At 44.7% G+C, this 21,239-nt stretch overlaps 8 protein-coding genes across 8 annotated transcripts; 5 read left to right on the top strand and 3 right to left on the bottom strand.

Annotated features, from left to right (window-relative positions):
* Positions 1–130: 130 nt before the first annotated feature.
* On the top strand, positions 131–4,564 carry F4813DRAFT_350028 (glycosyltransferase family 1 protein). Its single transcript, XM_049242254.1, has one exon. It carries the CDS (start codon positions 671–673, stop codon positions 3,998–4,000), a length of 3,330 nt encoding a protein of 1,109 aa, XP_049102424.1. The 5' UTR covers positions 131–670; the 3' UTR covers positions 4,001–4,564.
* A 342-nt stretch (positions 4,565–4,906) lies between these two features.
* F4813DRAFT_400670 (uncharacterized protein) lies at positions 4,907–5,770 on the top strand (the record flags this gene model as incomplete). The annotated part of the gene is made up of 1 exon (XM_049248296.1): positions 4,907–5,770. One exon carries the CDS (start codon positions 4,907–4,909, stop codon positions 5,738–5,740), a length of 834 nt encoding a protein of 277 aa, XP_049102423.1. The 3' UTR covers positions 5,741–5,770.
* Positions 5,771–6,191: 421 nt separating this feature from the next.
* Positions 6,192–7,315, top strand: F4813DRAFT_350025 (acyl-CoA N-acyltransferase). Its single transcript, XM_049242253.1, has one exon. The coding sequence runs from the start codon at positions 6,371–6,373 to the stop codon at positions 6,950–6,952; it is 582 nt and encodes a 193-aa protein (XP_049102422.1). The 5' UTR covers positions 6,192–6,370; the 3' UTR covers positions 6,953–7,315.
* Positions 7,316–7,730: 415 nt separating this feature from the next.
* On the bottom strand, positions 7,731–9,326 carry F4813DRAFT_400669 (uncharacterized protein; the record flags this gene model as incomplete). Its single annotated transcript, XM_049248295.1, has 1 exon — positions 7,731–9,326. The coding sequence occupies one exon, from the start codon at positions 9,324–9,326 to the stop codon at positions 7,731–7,733; it is 1,596 nt and encodes a 531-aa protein (XP_049102421.1).
* Positions 9,327–10,233: 907 nt separating this feature from the next.
* Positions 10,234–11,673, bottom strand: F4813DRAFT_400667 (uncharacterized protein; the record flags this gene model as incomplete). The annotated part of the gene is made up of 3 exons (XM_049248294.1): positions 10,234–10,842; positions 10,905–11,523; positions 11,632–11,673. 3 exons carry the CDS (start codon positions 11,671–11,673, stop codon positions 10,253–10,255), a joined length of 1,251 nt encoding a protein of 416 aa, XP_049102420.1. The 3' UTR covers positions 10,234–10,252.
* Positions 11,674–12,740: 1,067 nt separating this feature from the next.
* Positions 12,741–13,826, bottom strand: F4813DRAFT_350022 (uncharacterized protein). Its single transcript, XM_049242252.1, has 3 exons — positions 13,495–13,826; positions 13,231–13,416; positions 12,741–13,170 (listed from the first exon to the last, which is right to left on the bottom strand). Exons 1-3 carry the CDS (start codon positions 13,634–13,636, stop codon positions 13,157–13,159), a joined length of 342 nt encoding a protein of 113 aa, XP_049102419.1. The 5' UTR covers positions 13,637–13,826; the 3' UTR covers positions 12,741–13,156.
* A 4-nt stretch (positions 13,827–13,830) lies between these two features.
* On the top strand, positions 13,831–17,147 carry F4813DRAFT_350017 (uncharacterized protein). Its single transcript, XM_049242251.1, has 8 exons — positions 13,831–14,255; positions 14,310–15,204; positions 15,301–15,318; positions 15,413–15,848; positions 15,911–16,149; positions 16,329–16,381; positions 16,437–17,059; positions 17,131–17,147. Exons 1-7 carry the CDS (start codon positions 14,193–14,195, stop codon positions 16,800–16,802), a joined length of 2,070 nt encoding a protein of 689 aa, XP_049102418.1. The 5' UTR covers positions 13,831–14,192; the 3' UTR covers positions 16,803–17,059; positions 17,131–17,147.
* Positions 17,148–18,161: 1,014 nt separating this feature from the next.
* Positions 18,162–20,939, top strand: F4813DRAFT_379253 (glycoside hydrolase family 92 protein; the record flags this gene model as incomplete). Its single annotated transcript, XM_049245433.1, has 6 exons — positions 18,162–18,811; positions 18,904–19,353; positions 19,407–19,557; positions 19,610–19,675; positions 19,739–19,850; positions 19,909–20,939. The coding sequence occupies 6 exons, from the start codon at positions 18,162–18,164 to the stop codon at positions 20,937–20,939; spliced, it is 2,460 nt and encodes an 819-aa protein (XP_049102417.1).
* Between the last annotated feature and the right edge of the window lie 300 nt (positions 20,940–21,239).

The following is a 21,239-nucleotide window of genomic DNA, read 5'->3' as shown; positions in this document are numbered from 1 at the left end:
TGCCGAAATTAGTATAGCGTATAGGGATCTGATCTGTGTACTGGGATCCGGCTGTGAATAATGGGTGGAGTCTGCCCTGACATGTGGCGTTCATGCTAGTATATACATAGGTATCGTCCGCTTCGGTGATGTCACAAGCGTCAATTTATTATCCACTTATATCGGCATCAACCTTTCAGGATTCTAGCTCATCAAACATTCTCATGTTATCCTACCTAATTTACCTTATCTAGGTACTCTACTAACCTAGGTCATATGGATCTACCTATTTCTATCTACTCCCTATTATCAAACATGGGCTTCATTACTACAAGAATCTCACGAGGAACAAAACCTCGATATTTAACTCCGTGTCTACATCTGCAATCTGCAATCTACGGCCTTGAATAACATTAACTTTGGCTAAAGCTAACGATGAGTCGACATTAACGTCACCGTTAATTGTAATATACCCCCCTATATTTTCTATATAGATGACGACCTAAGAGTAGAGTTCTCCTCAGCACGTCGACCAGATTTCCACCAAACCAAAAACAAATTGGTGATAAATAATACGTGTTCGAATATAACCGGATGAGATTAGGTTTTAGGCTACAGTTATATTCGTAGCATCGTCCACAACGATAGCTAATTGGGTGTGGGCTTCATCTTCAAGGCAACTAATGCGGTTATGCCCCCAATCGAATTAGACAAGCCTTCAACGGCGCCAATAAATGCCGAAGCGTCTGAACAAGACCGACTCCGAATACGCGATGTTCCGCGAGATGGGCACCGCCGGGCTATCGTCCAAGATTCGCAAGGAAATCTTGTATATCCAAGCTACATTCCACCGGATATCGAACTGCCTATCTCGCGCGAGAGAGCCGTATCGGATGGCGTACCAGATCAGTTCAAAAGTGCCAGTCCGATCGAGGGTCCCAAAAAATCTATGTCGGAGCCTGTGAACAAGAAATCTCTCAAGTTAGCACAGTCGTCATCCAGCCCCCAACAAAACCAATATCGGGCTTCACCGTTCTCGGCTTTCCCTCTTATGAAGCGAACGGGAACGAATGTTTCTATGCTTGACATAGCGCTACAACACTCCTATAACGAAAACAAAGATGAAGATACATCAGACTCGTCATCGTCGGAGACAGAAGATGGAGGGAAAGCAACGGAAACGCGTACAGGTCAGTCCTCAGGACAGGCGAAGCGGAGAACATCCCATGACAGATATCGGCGCTTTCGAGTCGCGAATGAATTATATCGAACTAATGGCAAGGTATCCAAGAGAGATGGTCGATTAAACATTACAGTCAATGACACAAGTAATACGGGATATCTCGCAAAGGCGCTTGGTACTGCAGTTAAGAAGGTCCAACCCAGGAAGGCCGAGGAAGGGAAAACTAGCCCTCAGCTAGCCCCCTCACAGTTATCCTCAGCCACCACAGCAACATCGGAGAAATGGAGACGACCAAAACTGAATATAGTGATCATGGTTATTGGCTCCAGGGGTGATGCTCAGCCGTTTTTGAAGATAGGAAAGGTGCTCAAAGAAGAATACGGTCATCGCGTACGTATCGCTACCCATCCAGCCTTTCGCGACTTTATCGAGAAAGATTCGGGCTTGGAATTCTTCTCCGTTGGGGGCGACCCCTCAGAGCTGATGGCCTTTATGGTTAAGAATCCTGGTATGATCCCGACGCTCGAGACAGTGAAAGCTGGCGATATTGGAAAAAGGCGCGCTGCTATGGCCGAGATGTTTGATGGATTTTGGAGAGCTTGCATTAATGCAACCGATAACGAGAAAGGCACTCGCAATATAAAGATGATGGATGAAAATGACCCATTTATCGCAGACGCCATCATTGCGAATCCACCAAGTTTCGCGCATATTCATTGTGCTGAAGCTCTAGGAATTCCCCTGCATCTCATGTTTACTTTTCCTTATACACCTACACAAGCTTTTCCTCATCCTTTAGCAACTATAAAAAAATCCAATGTGGACCCTGGATATACTAATTTTATCTCTTACCCCCTAGTAGAAATGATGGTCTGGCAGGGACTCGGAGACCTCGTTAATGCTTTCAGAGTTAAGACCTTAGGATTGGATCCGGTATCTACACTCTGGGCTCCTGGCGCGACATACCGCCTTCATGTCCCTTTCACATATTTATGGAGTCCGGGATTAGTACCTAAGCCCGACGATTGGGGTGAGGAGATAGACGTGTCTGGTTTCGCCTTCCTCGATCTTGCCTCTTCTTTTAATCCACCAAAGGATCTTCTTGAATTTCTCAAGAATGGTGAGATACCAATCTACATCGGCTTCGGGTCGATCGTAGTTGATGATGCCGAGCGTTTCACAGAGATGATATTCGAAGCTGTGAAACTAGCTGGTGTTCGAGCCTTGGTATCGAAAGGCTGGGGTGGTCTTGGCCAGGTAGACGTTCCCGATAATATCCACATGTTGGAAAATACTCCACACGATTGGCTTTTCCCAAAGGTTCGAGCCTGCGTCATCCACGGCGGTGCTGGAACCACTGCTATCGCACTCAAATGCGGCAAGCCGACCATGATTGTACCTTTCTTTGGCGATCAACACTTTTGGGGTTCAATGGTTAGCAATGCAGGCGCTGGACCGGTCCCGGTTCCGTACAAGAAATTGAATGCCGAGGAGTTAGCAGAAGGCATTAAATTCTGCCTAACGGATGCGGCACTGGAAGCAGTGCAAAAAATATCTAGAGACATCGAACTTGAAGGTGACGGTGCCCAAAACGCGGTGAAGGCATTCCATCGAAACTTAACGCTATCCGGAGAAAATTCAATGCGATGTTCAATTCTTGACGATCGCGTGGCGGTCTGGCGTATTAAGAAAACCAGTATCAAGCTCAGCGCTGTGGCAGCCTACATCGCAGTCACTCGGGGGTTGATAAATTGGCGGAGACTACGTCTCCTTCGACATAAGGAATGGAATGACTTTGAAGGACCGGGCGAGCCTGTTACAGGAGTTGTTGGCTCGATAGTTGGAACAGTTGGCGACGTGTTTAGTGGAATAGGTAGTGTTCCGTATAGACTGGCAAAAACGTCACATAGGAGAGCTGAACGGAGAAGAAAGAAGGAGAGGAAGCGACAGCAAAAACAAGATGCCCTAGCTAAGCGCCCAACCGAATTCCCGTTTCCAATCCAAGGGGGTGGAGGTACTGGGACTGATACGAACGGAAACGGTCGCCTTGAACATGCTTCGACGCATGCAACTACGCCTGCAACAGCTCTTGAGCCTTTTCAAGAGGAGTACCTGAACGAGATAGAAGAAGGAATTGGTAAAACTGGCCGAGCCCTAGCGCATGCACCTGTTGATCTTTCACTCGCACTGGCCCAAGGTTTCCACAATGCTCCCCGTCTGTATGGCGATGATACCGTTAGACGCCCAATCCGGATCACGGGAATACGATCCGGGCTCAAGGCCGCAGGATATGAATTCATATATGGCATCTACGACGGATTCACTGGGCTTGTTCGATTGCCGGTTCGCGGAGCTAAGGAGGATGGAGTCAAGGGCGCACTCGCGGGTGTTGGCATGGGACTTACCGGATTTATATTAAAAGATATAGCGGCACTGGTCGGTCCAATAGGCTATACGCTCAAAGGTATTTCTAAGCAGGCCGATCGCGGAAAGCAGCCTCTTAAATACCTCCGTCGCGCACGAATCATTCAAGCACAGCGGGAGCTTAGTGCCCTAACAGAGTCCGAACGCAAGGCAATAACTAACACAGTTCTTAAAGGCTGGCAGGTTATGCGCCGGTTGGCTGATACAATTATACGGGAGAATGAGAAACGATGGTTCGTACCTCGCTTCAGGACGAAGAGCAAGAGTGCTAGGAATGTTAAGTCGCTAGGAAAATACGGCAAAATTCCAGCATTTGAGAGTGTTGTGGCCGCGGAGAAAGCAATAGAAGCTATCACGCGAGGAGAGGATATCGAAACTGTGCTCAAGAAGCCTAGAGGGCTCCAAGATGGATAAGGAGGCTGGTCAAGAGATTATCGCGAACTTGACAATGACGTACCGGGAGGCTAGAGATACTAATCGATTAAAGAACGCTAGACGGCTAGGGTATAGGAGGGGATAATGCTAAAGGGGTATTACACAACGGCATTCATTTCTATTATCATAGGTCGGACGAATAACTCAGGAGGCTAGGACCTAACACGGGACAAGTAATGAGAGCGAAGTAGAATCGCCTCGTGAGATTCTATTTCACAGAAATAATGCTCTAGCCCTGGAATGTTTATATTTCGATGCTGGTTAGCTTGAGGGCTTTTAAAAGGCATCTATTAATGCGGTTAGTTGCCAAGCAAGTTAAGGATAATATACACGAATAGTAGCCTTCTAGTCGATATAAGATATATAATATTACCTAGTAATATTACCTGGACTATGTGAGGATTCTAGATGAGAGATATATAACAAAGAATATCTTCAGTTAGCTTAGATTTGCTTCTCGTCCCACGTCGTAATACCCCTTTTCGCCTGAGGGGCGGAAAGGTAATATCGACCTCGTTTAATGATTATTTATAATTTACATAAGAGAGGACAGTCTATTCAGCTATGGATATTTTGTTTGGCTACCTATTTAGCTGTTTAAGATACTGTTAGTATGTAGATCTCGGGGCTGTGGTCTTAACGCCGAAATTTTGGGGATGTTTCCATAACGAGTGCGTAATACTGGTAACATATGAGCCTCAATTTTCTTTGACGTAAATAGCAATCTATTACGCAAGTACGAATGATTCGAATCAGTCACTGAGAATCGATAACTGAATACGAATTGTCCTGTTTTTAGTGGTGTCGAAAGAAGGACGATGGTGATAATCTGCCTTGTTACATGTCCACTCTTCCCGGGGTCACTCCAGTCGCCAACAATATAGTATGGCTGTGAATTTCGATGCTTCGTCGGAAAATGAGGCGGGCTTACTCCGTTTCCTTAAAAGCCAGCTATTATTTACACCACCGCTTATTACCCGGGAAGAAGTCGACCTCGCTGGCAAGACAGCTATAGTTACCGGCGCAAATGTGGGCTTAGGGTTAGAATGCGCTCGCCAACTCCTCGATTTGGGGTGCAAGGTAATTCTTGCCGTGCGTAGCGAGGCAAGAGGCGAAGCCGCGCGCCGGCAGCTCGCCCAAGGCTGCGACGCGCAATTAGATGATGTTGAAATTTGGAAATTAGACCTTAACTCATACGATTCTGTCGTGAATTTTGCTGAGCGCGCCAAGACTCTGACAGGGCTTGACATAGCGGCTCTTGACGCTGGCATTTACAAGGTTGAAGATTCTTTTAATAGTATTACGGGCTATGAGGAAGATATCCAGGTAAACTATCTATCAAATGCTCTTCGCACGCTCCTGTTAGTGCCCATCTTGGCAGACAAGAAAACGGGAGATGCCCCTGGACGTATAGTCTTGGTGTCTTCTGGAATAGCGAATGCGACCAAATTTAATGAAAAGGAGTCAAATCCAATACTTCCGGTTTTTAAAAAGAAGATGGAACCGAAGTGGCTGTTTAAAGAGCGGTACGGTACATCCAAAGTGCTTGTCCAGATGTTTGTAGCGGAGTTGGCAAAGCGAGTTCCATCTTCTGCTGTCGTCGTCACCGTTGCCAGCCCTGGCTTTTGTCACAAATCGGAAATCATACGTGACGGAGAGGGACGTTTTGTGGGATTATTGACGGTCTCTCAAAGTCGGCTTAGATCCACCTCGGAATAAACAGGGGTCAATAATACGGTACTGCCATAATCGTATAAGATTTTCTAACTCTTGCTTACATAGTTAAAAGCTGACCACTTCAATGCAACTCTCGTCAAGCTGCAAATTCAACCTGCATATGCTACTAGCATTAAAGAAAGGGCTATTAAATATAATCCCCAAACCAATAGGAGGCATATGTATAGTTCGTTGAGGATAAAAGTAATGCCCCGATATATGAAAAAATACTTATTATGAAAGTACCTACCCTATATCAATTTCATGCCTACCTCATACATACCTAAGGTACACCTATATATAGGGACCTATATAAATAGGGCGCAATACTCGAAAGGTGCAGGAAGCGAAAGTAGTGTAGCATCACGAAATCCGTCTAAATAGGTAGCTTTCCCAAATCGGGAATGAGTCATACCGGGGCTGAGATTTATCGTTCTATAAGTATGAGAGCTTACCCCGAGTATCAATTATGGTACTGCTTACAGCAGCTATACACCTTTATTCACCACCGCCATTAGTTTGCTGACTCAATTATACCAAGATCTGGCAATTACATTGAATTAAACTCTTCGCTGAAATATTTTACTATTAATATTATTACTAAAACCCGACCCAAAGGGCTTATATTTCACCATGGCAGACTCTACCTCACAGTCGACGCCCGCACCGATAGTAACAGCAGACAAATGCATCATACGTGCATATGTGCCTAGTGACGCCGAGGGCGCCGTGGCGGCAGCCAACTTCCCAGAGCTTGTGCAATACATGCGCAATACCTTTCCTCATCCCTACACACTAGACAACGCCAATTACTGGATCAACCTTTCCCTAAACAGCAACCCCATGGTAAATTTCGGCATCTTCACGCCTGAAGGCACCTTCGCCGGCGGTATCGGGCTTATTCCCGGCCAGGACATCGAGTATCGTACGTGGGAGATCGGGTACTGGGTCGGAAAGGACTTCTGGGGGAAGGGTATCGCAACAAGTGCTCTCAAGAGTTTTTCCGCCTGGGCCTTCGAGCAATTCCCGGAGCTGATCAGGATTGAGGCTGGTGTGTTTATAGAGAACGTCGCGAGTCAGAAAGTTTTGGAGAAGGCTGGTTATACAAAAGAAGGAATAAGAAGGCAGGCCGTCTGCAAGAAGGGAAAGATTATGGACCAAGTGACGTATAGTTTACTTCGGGATGACCTGAGGGATTTATATGAGCTTCAGTAGGATATCTTAGAGTATGGTTGTTTTATATTTTATATTGCCTATCTGCTGTATCGGGGATGCAGGTGTAAGGCGAGCATGAAAAATAGGGGCTGGGATCCAAAGCTGCTGATAGGGTGTTTCCGACACCAATCCATAGATCATTCTCTATAAGCATATTCTCCTGTGAATATAGGTAATCAAACTCATACCATGCTTCGACCTCGCCTTGGTTATATGCCAAAGGTACCTTTACAACCTTTCTGATCCTAAGGCATTCCATTTATGAATTATAGTTATCATTCATACTAATGTCTGCGAGCATACTGGTTTATCTATTAATACTATAAAAAACTCCACCAAGGTTTAGGCATTTGTTTAGAGGGGGAGGAAATTGCTAACTGATAGGTTGAACTAGGGTTGAGACTCCTAGATTGAAAACTCCTCCTAATGGAACTTACGGGAAATATGCCTTTTCAAATAAAATTTAACACCAATGACAGAATTTACCTCTTCTCCATGTATCAGTACAGTCCTTCAGTGTACCAGACCTAATATGTGAATTGTAATACACCTACCCTATAACCTAATAAATAACGGCCTTGGTTTCTTGAAAGTCTGAGGTCGAAGAGGAACTTTTTAGTTTTTAATCGTATAACTAGAAACTTTTATAAGGGGAGGTCGGTAGTCGTGATCGGTCAACCAGCGTTAAGTTCTCAAACGAATCTCTTACTCCGAAGTCGCTAGGTAAAGGATGAAACCAATTCAATTGGATAGTAGCTCCAACCGATATATACGATAACTAATAATCGTCATAATCATCATAGCCGCCACCGTCATCATAGTTGTCGTAATCATCATGGTCGTCGTAGTTGTCGTAATCATCGTAACTGTCGTAGTCATCGTAGCTATCATGGTCATAATAATCATTATGGTTGTCATGGTCATCGTTGTCACTTTGAGTATCATACTCTTCACGATTATCTTGCTCGCTGTAGCCCCTATGCTCATAATATCCGTGGTCTTGGAACTCGCCCGAAGGGTTGGGATAGTTTGGAAGGGATCCACCTTCGAACGGAGAATCCGATTTAGCTTCTAATGAACCCAAGTCTAGGGAATCTAGCTCAGTAACTAAGCGGTCTGACTCTGAGATCTGAGACGTGTTGCTGTATGGCATTCCTTGAAAGGGGGCAGTTATTTTTAAATATTCGCCATGATAATGGGCGATCGATCTTGTTAATGTACCATAAACGTTGCATAGCGAATGTTCTACACGATTAGTCTCTGTGCCGTATTCCAGCGTGTGGAAGTCATTTCGGGTTTGAGAATTTCCGAAGGCATTCGAAGCGGTTCTATATGTTATGCTAGCTTCCGTGAACTCGGCTCGGAAAATCCCAAAGTCTTCGAATCCAAATCTCTGCAGATTATCCATAGCTTCCCATAAAGCGTCTTGATAACGGGGATCTACGAAGGGGTCATCTAGACCGGTCTGCGTACCTCGGAACTGTGAGCATCTGGGGGACGCAGCATAGTTTCTCGGCTCCAGCCCATTATTACCGGAACTGCGGCCCGGGCGTGGGGTTCGACCTTGATGTAGACGTCCTTGTATCCCAGAATTGTAATTTTGATTCAGGTTAATATGGACAGAAGGCCGAGAGAGATTTTGGTTAGATGCTTGGTTGGAGGGAGTCCGTTGGGGCCAGGAATAACCTTCTTGGTGCTGGAGATCCTGGGATATAGGTAACTGTCTAGCCTTTGCTAGAAGAACACTCTCCCTGTCATCAAGCTGTTTGAAGAACGCTCCAAGGGTAGTGCTATCTGTAGGCTTTGATAGCAGTGACTGGATCTCAACGTCGAAAGCCTCGAAGGCATATAGCAACTGGATCTTGGGCGGTAAGTCACATGCTCTTGCGTCTTGAATGATACCATAAACAAAAGGCCTCAGTCCCTTGCCTCTCTTCAGGTCAAGTAGGGTAAATAAGGCTGATTTTAGACTACGCAATGCCTCGCTAGGTGACTTGCGAAACGCCTTGATGAGTTGTTGGATAACCCAATCCAAACTCAACTTCTGGAGAGCATCTTTCTCCATATCCGTGAGTTCCGTAGAGTACCACGCCAAAGCTGTCTCCTGAAGACAATTTGCCCATACTGCCTTGACACTGCCTTCTCCATGGGAAACAGCGAGCTGTCTTAGGCGATCGGTGAATGGAAAGATGTTTGTGAAGACTGTGTACTTTCCTACGGCGATGATACCAGTATTATGAGGGTCCTTGAGGGAAGGGTTGAAGTATCCGACTGCCTCAGGCTTGAGAGTATTATTTTTAGGCTTTGCATTGGGTGTATTGGGCTTCAGATTTCGGGATTGAGATCCATGATTTTGAGTCCATTTGCTATCCATTCTATATGCTGAAGTTATTGCAAACGGGCGTTTTGCGTCAATCTGTCTTACAGCCTCTAATCTGCAAATATCGTTACCTCTTTGCTCCGTATCTCAACCAAAAGCTTTGCAAGATGAGCCTTAATAAAGAGTTCAAAGGGACTCTACATGGCCCGTATCGGCTTCAAAGCTTTAACAGCTTAGTAATGGAAAAAGCCGACAAGGGGGTTTGGTGATGAAGTAGTCCTGGTTATGTAGGTAGGAGTTGTGTTGCCTTAGAGGTAGGTACCTAGGGTTAGTACCTTGCAATATCCTGAACAGATGTGAAAATGGCCAAAGGGTCTGAAAGAAAGGACAAGCCTACCCAGGTAGGTAGGTAGTGACGATGAAAGTGTATCTAGAAGGTTTTAATAACGTAGCTCTTAAACACCCTCTTGCCTATTGCCCTAGTGAAATGTACTGAGGCCTTAGGTAGGAACTACAGCGCGCAACCTCGATCGACACATCTACTTTCGTACTGAAGTAATCAAAGAAGAAAGTACGTAGGTAATAAGCTTACTACAAGTATCGAAGTATTATAAATCTCAATTTCGTCATCAATTCCAATAACATGTGATATAAGGTTGGAAGCTTTTGGCAAGTTTCAAGAGCACATGGACTAAAGGATTAAGGGGTAAACAAGTTGCCTTGTATTATATGATGAATTAGCTTGAAACTTTCTTACTTACCTTTGCCTACTTCTCGCTATGCTTCTAGAACTCCCTACGTATATCTGGTAGATGCGGGGTCTTATGTGCGCCGATCGAGTTGACGATTTAATTCTATTTTCTTCAAAAACAAAAGGTGATAATAAATCATCTATGGGTGCTATCAATATTGTAGATAAAAATATAACACTAAATACTCAATTCAGGTATATCAGATATTGGTCGATATTCCTACCGTAATCATACCATCTTATCGTTAACTCGTAAATGCTCCTCCACTAAACTATCCGCATCATTCCATTCAAAGCCGAAGTTCCAGATGCGGCTCGGCGTCATCTTGCCGTACCCCCTAAAAACCCCGTGGCTGCTCCGGCCGCCGACGTGCTGCATTACAACCGGTGTCAGCGCCCAACGTAACATCCCGGTTTCATCAGCGTAGTCTTCTATAAAACTATCTGTAGGTACCTCTGACCACCTATTATTACGGAAAAGGGGTAACAATTCATTCGACACCGTTGCAGCAGGGAAAACAAGCCCCTGACCGCAGCACACGTGTTTAGGCATTAGATGCACCCCGGGCGGCTGCGGTAGTACGCAGTTGCCGCCCGCAGCGAAAAAGAGGACCAGGAGTAGGGGTGTGAAAACTAACAAGATGAGAAGGAATACGTAATATGTTAGGTACAGGCGCGTTGCAGGAATATAACACCGTGGTAGGATGAAGAGGCTCAGGACAGCAGTCACAATAACTACAGACCAGCCTAGGTATATCGGCCAAGACTCTGCGTTCCATCCAAGAAGACCTTCGTAGTAAAAGAGCCGTAAGTATAGGACTGTTCAGTCGATTAGTGTGTTGCATGCCGTGCGGTTATATAAAACATATCGGTAGACCTACAGTCTATATGTCCCATTTTCCAAGACTTAGTGGATGCCTGATCTAATGCCTGCATCGTCCTGTGTCTCCATCCGTCCAAAAACACCACATCATCCTCAACAAGCAAGATATAGGGTGCCCCTGTCCTCATACACTCTTCCATAGCGATCGAATAGTCGAACTTTGACTTAGTTCCATGAGTTTTATCCCGCTCCATAAATTCAGCAAGAGTGAACCTTTCCGAATCGTCACTATACGAAGGAAGCCTATCAGCCATGGCAATAAGCCATGACTGGTCGTAATCTGGATGGCTTTTCTGGTCGATATGGGCAAGAAACACGACGAAGTGGATACTTTCTCGTTCCTTTGCACTTAACCCGTGTTGTAGAGAGCCCAATGTAGACTTGAGGTACGATATCCCGTCTCTTCGTACCGAAGGGATGCCTATGCACAATTCAGGCGATGTCGTCGTCCTATTGCTTTTTGCTCGTTTAATCGTTCCTGCCAGATCGGCATATTGTATGGCTTGTTGAATTCGATGCGTTGAATATGGAGCAGCATGTGCTCGTCCATTTTGGAAGAATACAGATGTTGGATCTTTCCAACATGCCGATCGAAGATATCCTACCAGCAAAGAGTACTACCACACAAAGTGTTAACTATCATAAAATCAAACACCCATATTTGATAGGTAGAATTCAAATACTGATTATCAATGTGAAGATTAACAGAAGTAGGCAATACTCACCATAAACATAAATCCCATAATCAACCTAATATTGGAGTGCATATTGTATTTAAGATAAAGAAAACAACTTTATAAATAAAACCCAGAGCTCCAGAAGTGCTATCGAGTGACAATGCGATATATATTATAAGAACACACTTGAGACGCACTCGTTCCAGAGACATAATCTTTCTGTCACTAAACATGGAACCTCTATATTACCTACCTCCATGATACCGAATCTGATCTGGGTGGGAGTCTGACAGAAGAATCGTCTTGACTTCGCCCCAACTACTTACCTCGTATAAGAAATCTTCGCATATGGTTGGCTATTACTCCTAGGAAAAGTAACTCAAGGATCCTTCGGATACTACCACAGGCGTGGCTGTTCTTACTTTAATTCACTAATCTGGCATCGCGAAGTAAGGAAACTCCGTATACACTAAAGAATAAGATATAATCTCATTAGAGACATTGTAGTATTATATACCTAGGCTACCTGATCGTACCATCCGAGTAGCGATGTACGATAACTTGGCGATCATCACCCCCTTGCGATATAGCTAGTATAGCAACCGATTGTCTCAGCCACCCAACGTAAAGCAGCCGACGACCACTAAGCTGACGCCAGCGCTCCAGGGGTAAAGGCTAACTCATAAGCATAAGACTATATGCCGAAGTCATTTCAATGTTGTTTACAAAGACACTTTGTAACCAATTGTTAATTATAAATTAACCATACTTGGCTTTCATTGTCCACGCCCACCAAACGTCTACTATATCAATTCTGTGTATCAATGTATCCCTAGTTAATCAACACTCGTGTTTATACTTTCGCGCTCAACACCACCATGACAAGTTGCTTCCCTACCTACCTACCTAGGTAGGCACCTATTTTTTAAATATCATGGCGCCTCACGACTGCCTCTCTTCTAGGATGAGACTCCCTAATAGGTGCTGTACAGACTTTATGTAGGATTCGAGGCTTTTATCTATACCAATTAAAAGGGGGGCGGGGGTGAAGTTATTTAATACACTTAGAGATATGTTTGACCACTTAACAGTCTCGATTAGTTTCATAAGAAATGGTGCTTCGTTCAGATAAATTTAGATGACATAAAAGGGTGTTCTCTGCATTTTGAAAATATATTAAGGAATCCATCATCTATCAAATAAACTACGAATTACCCCTTATAATAATTGTGCCCGCTAAACCAAACCGATGAAGAAATCGGACCCTATCTTAGCTTCACTTGAAAATTCTTAGTCAATCTTTACCCATAGCACTTTTTTTATTTGAAAATGGGTATTATTTCTCCATATCCAATTTACTTGTTTCCGATGGCTCCCACTTGCTATTGCCTAAAGCGCCGATTATTAATCCATCCTCTTGATGTATATTGCCAGCAATGTAATAAGATTAAGCATCTCGACGGTATCTGGGCCCATGCCGGAATTCATATACGAATTAATTGGCCGTCAGAATACATTACCAAGAGGATCCAATCAAACTCTCCAGGTGAAATAAGCATTTCAATCCTTGTGCTTAAAGTCTCGTCTCTGTCATATTTAGTGTTAGTTTATTACTTTGGTTGGCACGGTCATGAGGATGTCACTTACCAGCCAATGCTTGCCACATGAATTGGGTGTCCGGATACCCATCAGGTGCAGGTCGACTACCCCTGGGCCTAGAATTTATGTCTTTCTCCTGTAACTTCGACCCAACCTTCTCTATGGCTTTGCCCATCTTACTGAGGAGCGAACTGCTCCTAGCCAGAGTTTTAACGTCGGAGGATGACTTGCGATCTTGGCGTAGATGAAAGTTAGTAAAATAAGGTCATGCAAAGAAGTTAATGGAGTAAGTCGGAGTAAAAGGTAACTAACAATCATTACTGCCTTGGTATTTCTCTTCTGAGGCATCCTCCTTTCTACTTAGCATATCTACTAAAGTTTTTTCCGACGCAATAGACAATCGCCTTGGGCTTGTCGTATTGGTGGGGGATGATAGTTCGGACTGCGGTGACATTTTGGCAGGTTCTAGGCTCCGTACGTGTACAATTATTGAAGGACTTGGTTTTAATTGATGTTTGCAATACGATAGTTGGTGTTGTATAGAAATTCACAAAACTGAGAGTGAGCCGCATACAATTTCATTAATGATGTTACCTTCCTCGACGGGAGAATCCATTTTTTAATACATTTCACAGACATTCCCTATACGCTTTATAATCCACTAAATCCCCTTCGCATGGTGTGAGTTACTCATATTTGATATTTTGATTCGGTTCTCTAGGCCGAGATAGCGTACCGAGAGCCGAGCTCATTCGTAAGACATCGTGCAAATCTGGTTTGACGAATCAGAATCTTGATAGTGGGGATAAGCAAGCGGATTGGGCTTCTTTCTTCAACGTCAAGCCGAAGCCGAAGCCGAAGCCGACCTAGCATTCGCTGCCTGTCCTGACAAACCCTATCTTAGACTTCGAACCAGTTCATGTCGGAGTCAAAGCTCTTGATTCACGGCTTCGGATTGCTTTCATAGAATCTCCTTGTAGTTACATGTCTTTCTTAATCTCGCCCTCTCGATGAACGACCATACGAACCCGCCACTGCTTCTACGCCGTAACGGTCGGCCTCAAGCATGTGATGTAAGTAATATATGTGTTTTGTCTCCAGATACATTTATTAATGAAGTGTGCAAGCCCTGCCGTAAACGTAAGCTGGCCTGCGACCATACACGGCCTGTTTGCAGTCGTTGTAAGAAGAGAAAGCAGGATGACGAATGCGTGTATCTCTTGTCGGGTTCAAGGATATTGACATCCAAGAGCCCACTACCATCTTCAGCACCTTCTACACCGCTCCTATCACCGAGGCGCGGAAGTCTTCAGCATTCTCAAAATAGCTCGACTTTGACACCTGACGCTCAGGTTTCAGGCCTCACTCGGCCTGGCTACCTTGGCCCAACCAGTTACTGTAATATCTATGAAGATACCGAAAATAGCCTTTCACTCCTTCAAGGAGCGCACAGAGTCGCTACCCAATCTGAGAGCGTCGCTCGCCATACTCCTATTGAAGGCTCCCAGACCAATATTTCTGCCAGAGTTCGTGATATGGCACTTTCAGTGCTACGTAATATACCCGATCCCATCCAGGGGGGTACCCTGCGCTTCAATCCCGGGAGTGACGGCTGGATACGTAGTATTGCAGAGCCAGTGGTCAAGTCATTATATGAGACTTTCGGTGATTATTTCAGCACGGGAAACCGACCGACTGCTAAATTGGAGGAACTCGCTCGGATTATCTGTGCCAATACTTTGAAGCCGTTTTCAGACGACGAATCTGACCCGGACAAATGGTTCGGCCAATTCTTGGGGAAGAACATACGCTGGGAGTTAATAGGAATACTCTCCATATTTTGGGAGTTCGTTCCTGGTTCAGACGTAGACTTCTGGAAAGGGAAGCGTTCCGCGGAGTTTGACCGTGGATTTCGCATAGCAAGGGAGAACATGCATCTGAGCCTCGATTTATGTAAAGAATTGTCTGCCGGAAACTCTATGATGCTCTGTTTAAGTCAGAGATGTACCATTGTGGATTCTAGTACGTGCCTACTGATTGAAAGTTCCTGTTCCCCAGAAGATACCAAACCTTCTAAGCCACGTACTAAAATTAGTAATTATTAATTTTTATCATCAGTGCTTGTAGGCGATGCTGGTAAGTGGCCTATGTCTCTGATTACTATACCAATTACTCGTATATCATGTCGAAATACTGGGATCACCCATTGCTAACCATTAACGTGCCTAAGATTTGCTTGTATGGAGGACTCACGCGGAGACGATTTCATTGCTTACTTTCCTCGGGTTTCACGCCGTAGAAGAAAAAGACCGACATCAAACATCCTTATCGACCGAGATCAAGAAGAGGATTTTTCATAATACGTTCTCTATAGCCATGGACGTTGTCTCTTTTACCGGGAGACCTCCATTAATTAGTTCTCGGTACTCGTCGACGCCTCTTCCGCTCGATATTAGTAACGAAGATTTATTGTCTGACCATGATACTTTCATGAAAGCTATTTCACGTCTGGACGAAGAAGGTTGGAATACCGACGGGGAGATATATCCTTCTACTCATATTCGCGCCCGAGCAATCATCGCATTAATCCGCGAAGAAATATTCGAAATTGCTCTCGGCCATAGACAAAATACGCTTCGGAACCCATTTTCTGTTGAGACTTTGCTGCAAGTACCTACCTAAGCACCCATTGATGTGTTCTCAGTCTGGTATTAACTAAGATGAGTAGTCAACTTCGATCTCGCGAGCTTTCGGCAGTTGCAGCATTCCCTTCATGCTTGCACTTCGATCCTCTTGAAATTGATAACCTAGAGGTTCCCATAAACCACCTATCTGTGAGGTTATTTATAGAGCAAGAGCATCTACAGAATATGTTTTTTATTGAAAGACTCCTGCTTCGATTCGGTCATCAAGACAAGGGCGATTTATTGAAAGTCAGCTATGACTTAGTTACTCAGACTTTACCTTGGTATGTTCAGAAACCTACTACGCTTAGGCCTTACCTCGTAACTATTAATCCAAGACTAACAACACCACAGTACGTCGTGACCTCCCTCACCCACCTTTTTTCCCCTGTATCATGTTATATTAGACTGAAATGGAATAATTTCCCTCGTGTATTTGCCGCGGATATTAACGCAGAACAGATTATCTACATTTAGATAGGCTGCCATCTTTCAGGAACGGCTGTGAATGGCTTGTAAGTCACTATATGAACAATATCTTATTACCGTTTTCTGACGAGGATATTAAAGGTCATGGCTTATGCTGTTCCTGCAGGCGGTATACTCTGTTTAGAACTTCTAAAACCCACCCTCCATTTGAGGCCCCATAGCGACTCTAGAATCACTCGCTCTAACATCATCCAGAAGTTGAGTCTCCTTGTCGCATTTCTCAACTGGGTCAGTCCGTCAGCACCGAACGGATATTTATGCAACGACGCTAAATCAGTAATACAACGGGTTCTGGACCAGACGTTAAATACTGCATCGAGCATATATGAACCTCCCGCGGTATTTCAATGGGATTCACCAACACAGTTAGACTTCAATTTTGACCTCCTCGATACGTTCGACTGGATTCGCCCGGATTTCCCTTCAAGTCAGCAGTCAAATCAATAAGACATTCGGTATTCATAGTCTTACAATTTAGAAGATGCTTAGAAAAAAGCTGGGTACTTTTCATGCCATATATTTAATAGACAATAGGTAGACGATAACTAGATGATCTATGAATTAGCTTCAGGGTCGTGCGTTGTAAAGTGCTACCTCCCTATCGATAGAAAAGCCAAGACGGCATATTTTGTACCCACTTACACGAATTGAATGTAACCATCGTTAGTGTACGTAGACCCCTGAATGCGTTTAATTACACCTTGCTTTGTATTGTACAATACAATACGATCAGTTCCCTGCAGTTTATGGTGTTACTTTTGATTCCTAGGCTTACAATAGCGCCTAAACCTGCCAACCTGCCAACCTGCCAACCTGCCAACCTACCTCCTAACTTGGGCGACTTAACCTAGAGATTTAATGTAACGAAACACTGAACACAAAAGGAGCGAACCGGATGCACGATTACGGCGAACGAAATCTTCAATTAATGATATTCTACTACATTGTACCATCGTTAGCACCTAAAGGCCATCAGTAGCCGCCAACCTTCCTTATTGTATGTAGCGTTCCTAGCTGGCCTAGCATCTAATATGCAGGAACAAGCACGAAAGATTCGCCAATGCATGGGGCATAATAAACCGCACAACTTACAGATCTGGTTATGATGGGACCAGCTTCTTATTGCTTATCGACCTATCCAATGGCGTTTATCCCTACATACATAGTAGGTACGAACCTGCAAACCCCTGATAGTATATATGTATTGCTTGTAAAGTTGCATGGGTATCTACACCGCGTTCGTCTTCTCATTGATGAACCCTCTCGCAGGATTCGATACCCCGCGTTCCGAGATAATGGAGGCAAGACGTGCCGCACGGTTCGTAGACATTACTCGATGTAACGGTGGGGACGAAGATTAGGACAGGACGTATGCTCCGGTTACTAACAAGGCCTCGCTGCAGTTTGCATGATGCAGTGACATATTGGCGTATCCGGGAGCTCACCGGGACGCCAGGGATGCCAGGGATGGAAGGTTATTTCCACTCAGACGGCACGCGAGCTGGTCACAACCACACTACGACCACAGGGCAACTATAGGGCAGGTCCAAGACATGTTTGTCCCGCTCCTCCTTACCACTTAGAGACAATCTGACGTGTTTATCTTATCATATCGAACGAATTCTTGTCTCCGGATTGTTTATCTGGACCGCAAAGCCGTCGTCAGGTGCATCGTTATCTGCCCTGGAATGCATTATCAACTAGGGATAATAATACATAAAGGACATACTATGTAAAGGGACATATCACACTCGTTTACACCCTTTTCCTCTATCTTGCTCTTAGCAGCAAGAAGCTCTAGTCGCCATGCCTTCGTTTGGCTTGCGCTCCTATTCAATTGCTTTTATTGTCTTGGCGACGGCCCTGGGGAATGATGCTGCCGCTATAGATCCTCTTTCGTATGTTGATCAATTAATCGGAAGTCGAAATGGAGGAAATATCTTTCCGGGCGCCACACTTCCTTACGGTATGGCCAAAGCTGTTGCCGACACTACCAGTGGAAGTAATCAAGGAGGCTTCACTCTCGATGGGACTCCAATCTCTGGCTTCTCTGCCCTACACGACTCGGGAACTGGAGGCTCGCCGTCCTTAGGAAATTTCCCGCTCTTCCCGTATGCGAGCTGCCCTGATGATGATATTAATCGATGCGATTTTCCCAAGAAAACCCGGGCCAACTATGGCCAATTTGACGAAAGTAGCGTTGTGGCGCGTCCGGGGTATTTTGAAGTTACGCTGAACTCCGGCGTTAAAGCTGCTATGACCGCCAGTAAACATGCTGCGCTGTTTCAATTTACCTTCCCTGCATCAGATGGGAATGCCTCTCATCCCCTCATTTTACAGGACCTGACAGACCTTTCGGACTCGCGTCAAGATAACGGCACCGTCTCCGTCGATGAGAAAACCGGAAGAATCACCGGGAACGCCCGTTTCCAGTCAAGTTTCAGCCAGGGAAAATAGTAAGTGCATTCGAAATTATTCATCACATTCTTTACAATTCTTTCAGGGTTTCTCAAATAATGTAGATAAGTACTAATTTCGGGTACGATAGTGTGCCTTACTTTTGCACCGACTTTTCGGGTCCTAAAATATTCGACAATGGCATTTTTGTGAACAGTAGAGCTACTGCAGATGTCAAAAACTTGACTATCTCTAGATCAATTAATGGGTATCCTCTTCCTGGAGGAGCTTTTGTTCGATTTGAGTCTACCGATACCCCTGTGCTTGCCCGCGTGGGTCTGAGTTTTATAAGCTCTGAACAAGCGTGCTCAAATGCCGAAGCCGAAATTCCAGACTATGATTTTGATGGGCTTGAACAGGTTGCTGCCGATGCCTGGAGGCAGAAGCTCAGCCCGATCACGATCACGCCTGGCGAGGTAGATGAGAATCAGATCAAGAACTTCTACAGCGGTATATACCGCACAATGGTAAACCCCCAGAACTATACGGGAGAGAACCCTATATTCGAAACAGGGGAACCATATTTTGATTCATTCTATTGGTAAGTTGACATATCGTCTATATATAGATAGCGCAGCCACTAACTCAGCAAAGCCTCTGGGATAGTTTTCGAAGCCAAATCCCGTTTCTCACCCTTATAGATCCAGATGCGGTAGCCGAGATGATCCGCTCTCTGATTGATACATATCGATACGAGGGTTGGTTGCCAGACTGCCGTATGACATTCTCCAAGGGCTATACACAGGTCAGAACCTTTCGGCTTCTAAAGACGGACTAAGCTAATACTTAGTTCTTAGGGTGGCTCAAATGCCGATGTAGTCTTGGCGGATGGATATCTAAAAGGAATTACAGCTGGTATTGATGTAAGTACCTAACCCTGTTGATTACACGTTTGAACCATTTAATAACTCGCTATTGTTGGATAGTGGGACGTGGGTTATGAAGCTGTCATAAAAGACGCCGAGGTTGAACCATTCGATTGGTCTAGCAATGGACGCGGCGGTCTTGAGAGCTGGAAACGTCTCGGATATATTATAAGTCTATCCTATTCCTAACATGTTATCGCTCTAAGCTAACCCTGACTACCCCGTGCAAGACCTAGATTGGCAAGGCTTTGGAACTATGACTAGGTCTATTTCCCGTACTCTCGAGTACAGTTATAATGATTTTGTCATCGCACAGATGTCTCAACTGAGAAACAATAGTGCCGACACAGAAAAATACCTGCAATCGAGCGAGAATTGGAAAAACCTATACAAAGAAGATCAGATATCGAAGTTCGCCAACGGTCAGGATACAGGATTCAAAGGTTTCTACGCCCCGAAATACCTGAATGGTTCTTGGGGTGAGCAGGACCCTTTGCTATGTAGCAATATCGACAACTCCGGCACTGCTTGTTCGCTCCAAAATACAGCTCACGAAACCTTTGAGAGCAGCATCTGGGAGTACGGCTTTTTCGTGCCACATAACCAAGGCGACTTGATCACTCTCTATGGAGGACCATCTGAATTTGTTCGCCGCCTTGATTTCCTGCATGATCAGAACATAACCTACATTGGCAATGAGCCTGCCTTCCTTACTGTCTTCCAATACCACTATGCTGGTCGGCCTGCTTTATCGGCAAAGCGTGCACACTTTTACATACCTCGGTTCTTTGACACTACCCCTGAAGGTCTCCCAGGGAACGACGACAGTGGTGCAATGGGATCATTTGTGGCTTTCTCCATGATGGGCTTGTTCCCAAACCCCGGGCAAGACGTATATCTAATAATTCCTCCATTCTTCGAGAGTGTCAATATTACACACCCACAGACCGGCAAAACCGCAACTATCCGCAACGTCAACTTCGATCCCTCTTATGAGAGCATCTATATTCAAAGCGCGACCCTTGATGGCGAACCGTACACGAAAAACTGGATTGATCACAGTTTCTTCACAGAAGGCAAAGAACTTGTTCTTACCCTAGGAAGGAACGAAAGCTCCTGGGGTACAGCTGTCAAGGACTTACCGCCATCCTTAGGGGAGTATACTGGGTTCAACGAGACATTGTCAAAAAGAAGAGCCGCGCCTAACATAGGAACAAGGTACAGAGCAGGATTTGGTCAAGGTGGGCCTAGACTCAACTAATAGACGGTTTGGACTCAGTATTATGATAAGAACTGTATACATACAATATTATCACGAGTAATAATAATTGATGAATACCATATACGAGTATTTGGATTTGTATGCACGACATGTACCTGTATCAGATACGGGATATGATTATCTAAAAGGGCTTCATAGGTAGAATAAGCGTTGAACTTTCTACTTAGTATCATCATAGAGCTACAAAATTAGAAAAGGGGTAATTGAGCGGGTAAGTTGCTATAGGTCTATTAGGAATGATTCCATTTTCTTAGAACCCTAATTTACAAAACCCCTATC

The sequence above is a fragment of the Daldinia decipiens genome, assembly GCF_022478715.1.
Source record: "Daldinia decipiens strain CBS 113046 unplaced genomic scaffold F4813scaffold_6, whole genome shotgun sequence".
Lineage (NCBI taxonomy): Eukaryota > Fungi > Ascomycota > Sordariomycetes > Xylariales > Hypoxylaceae > Daldinia > Daldinia decipiens.
The sequence above is the reverse complement of the archived record's forward strand: the minus strand, read 5'-3'. Positions and strand labels throughout refer to the sequence as shown.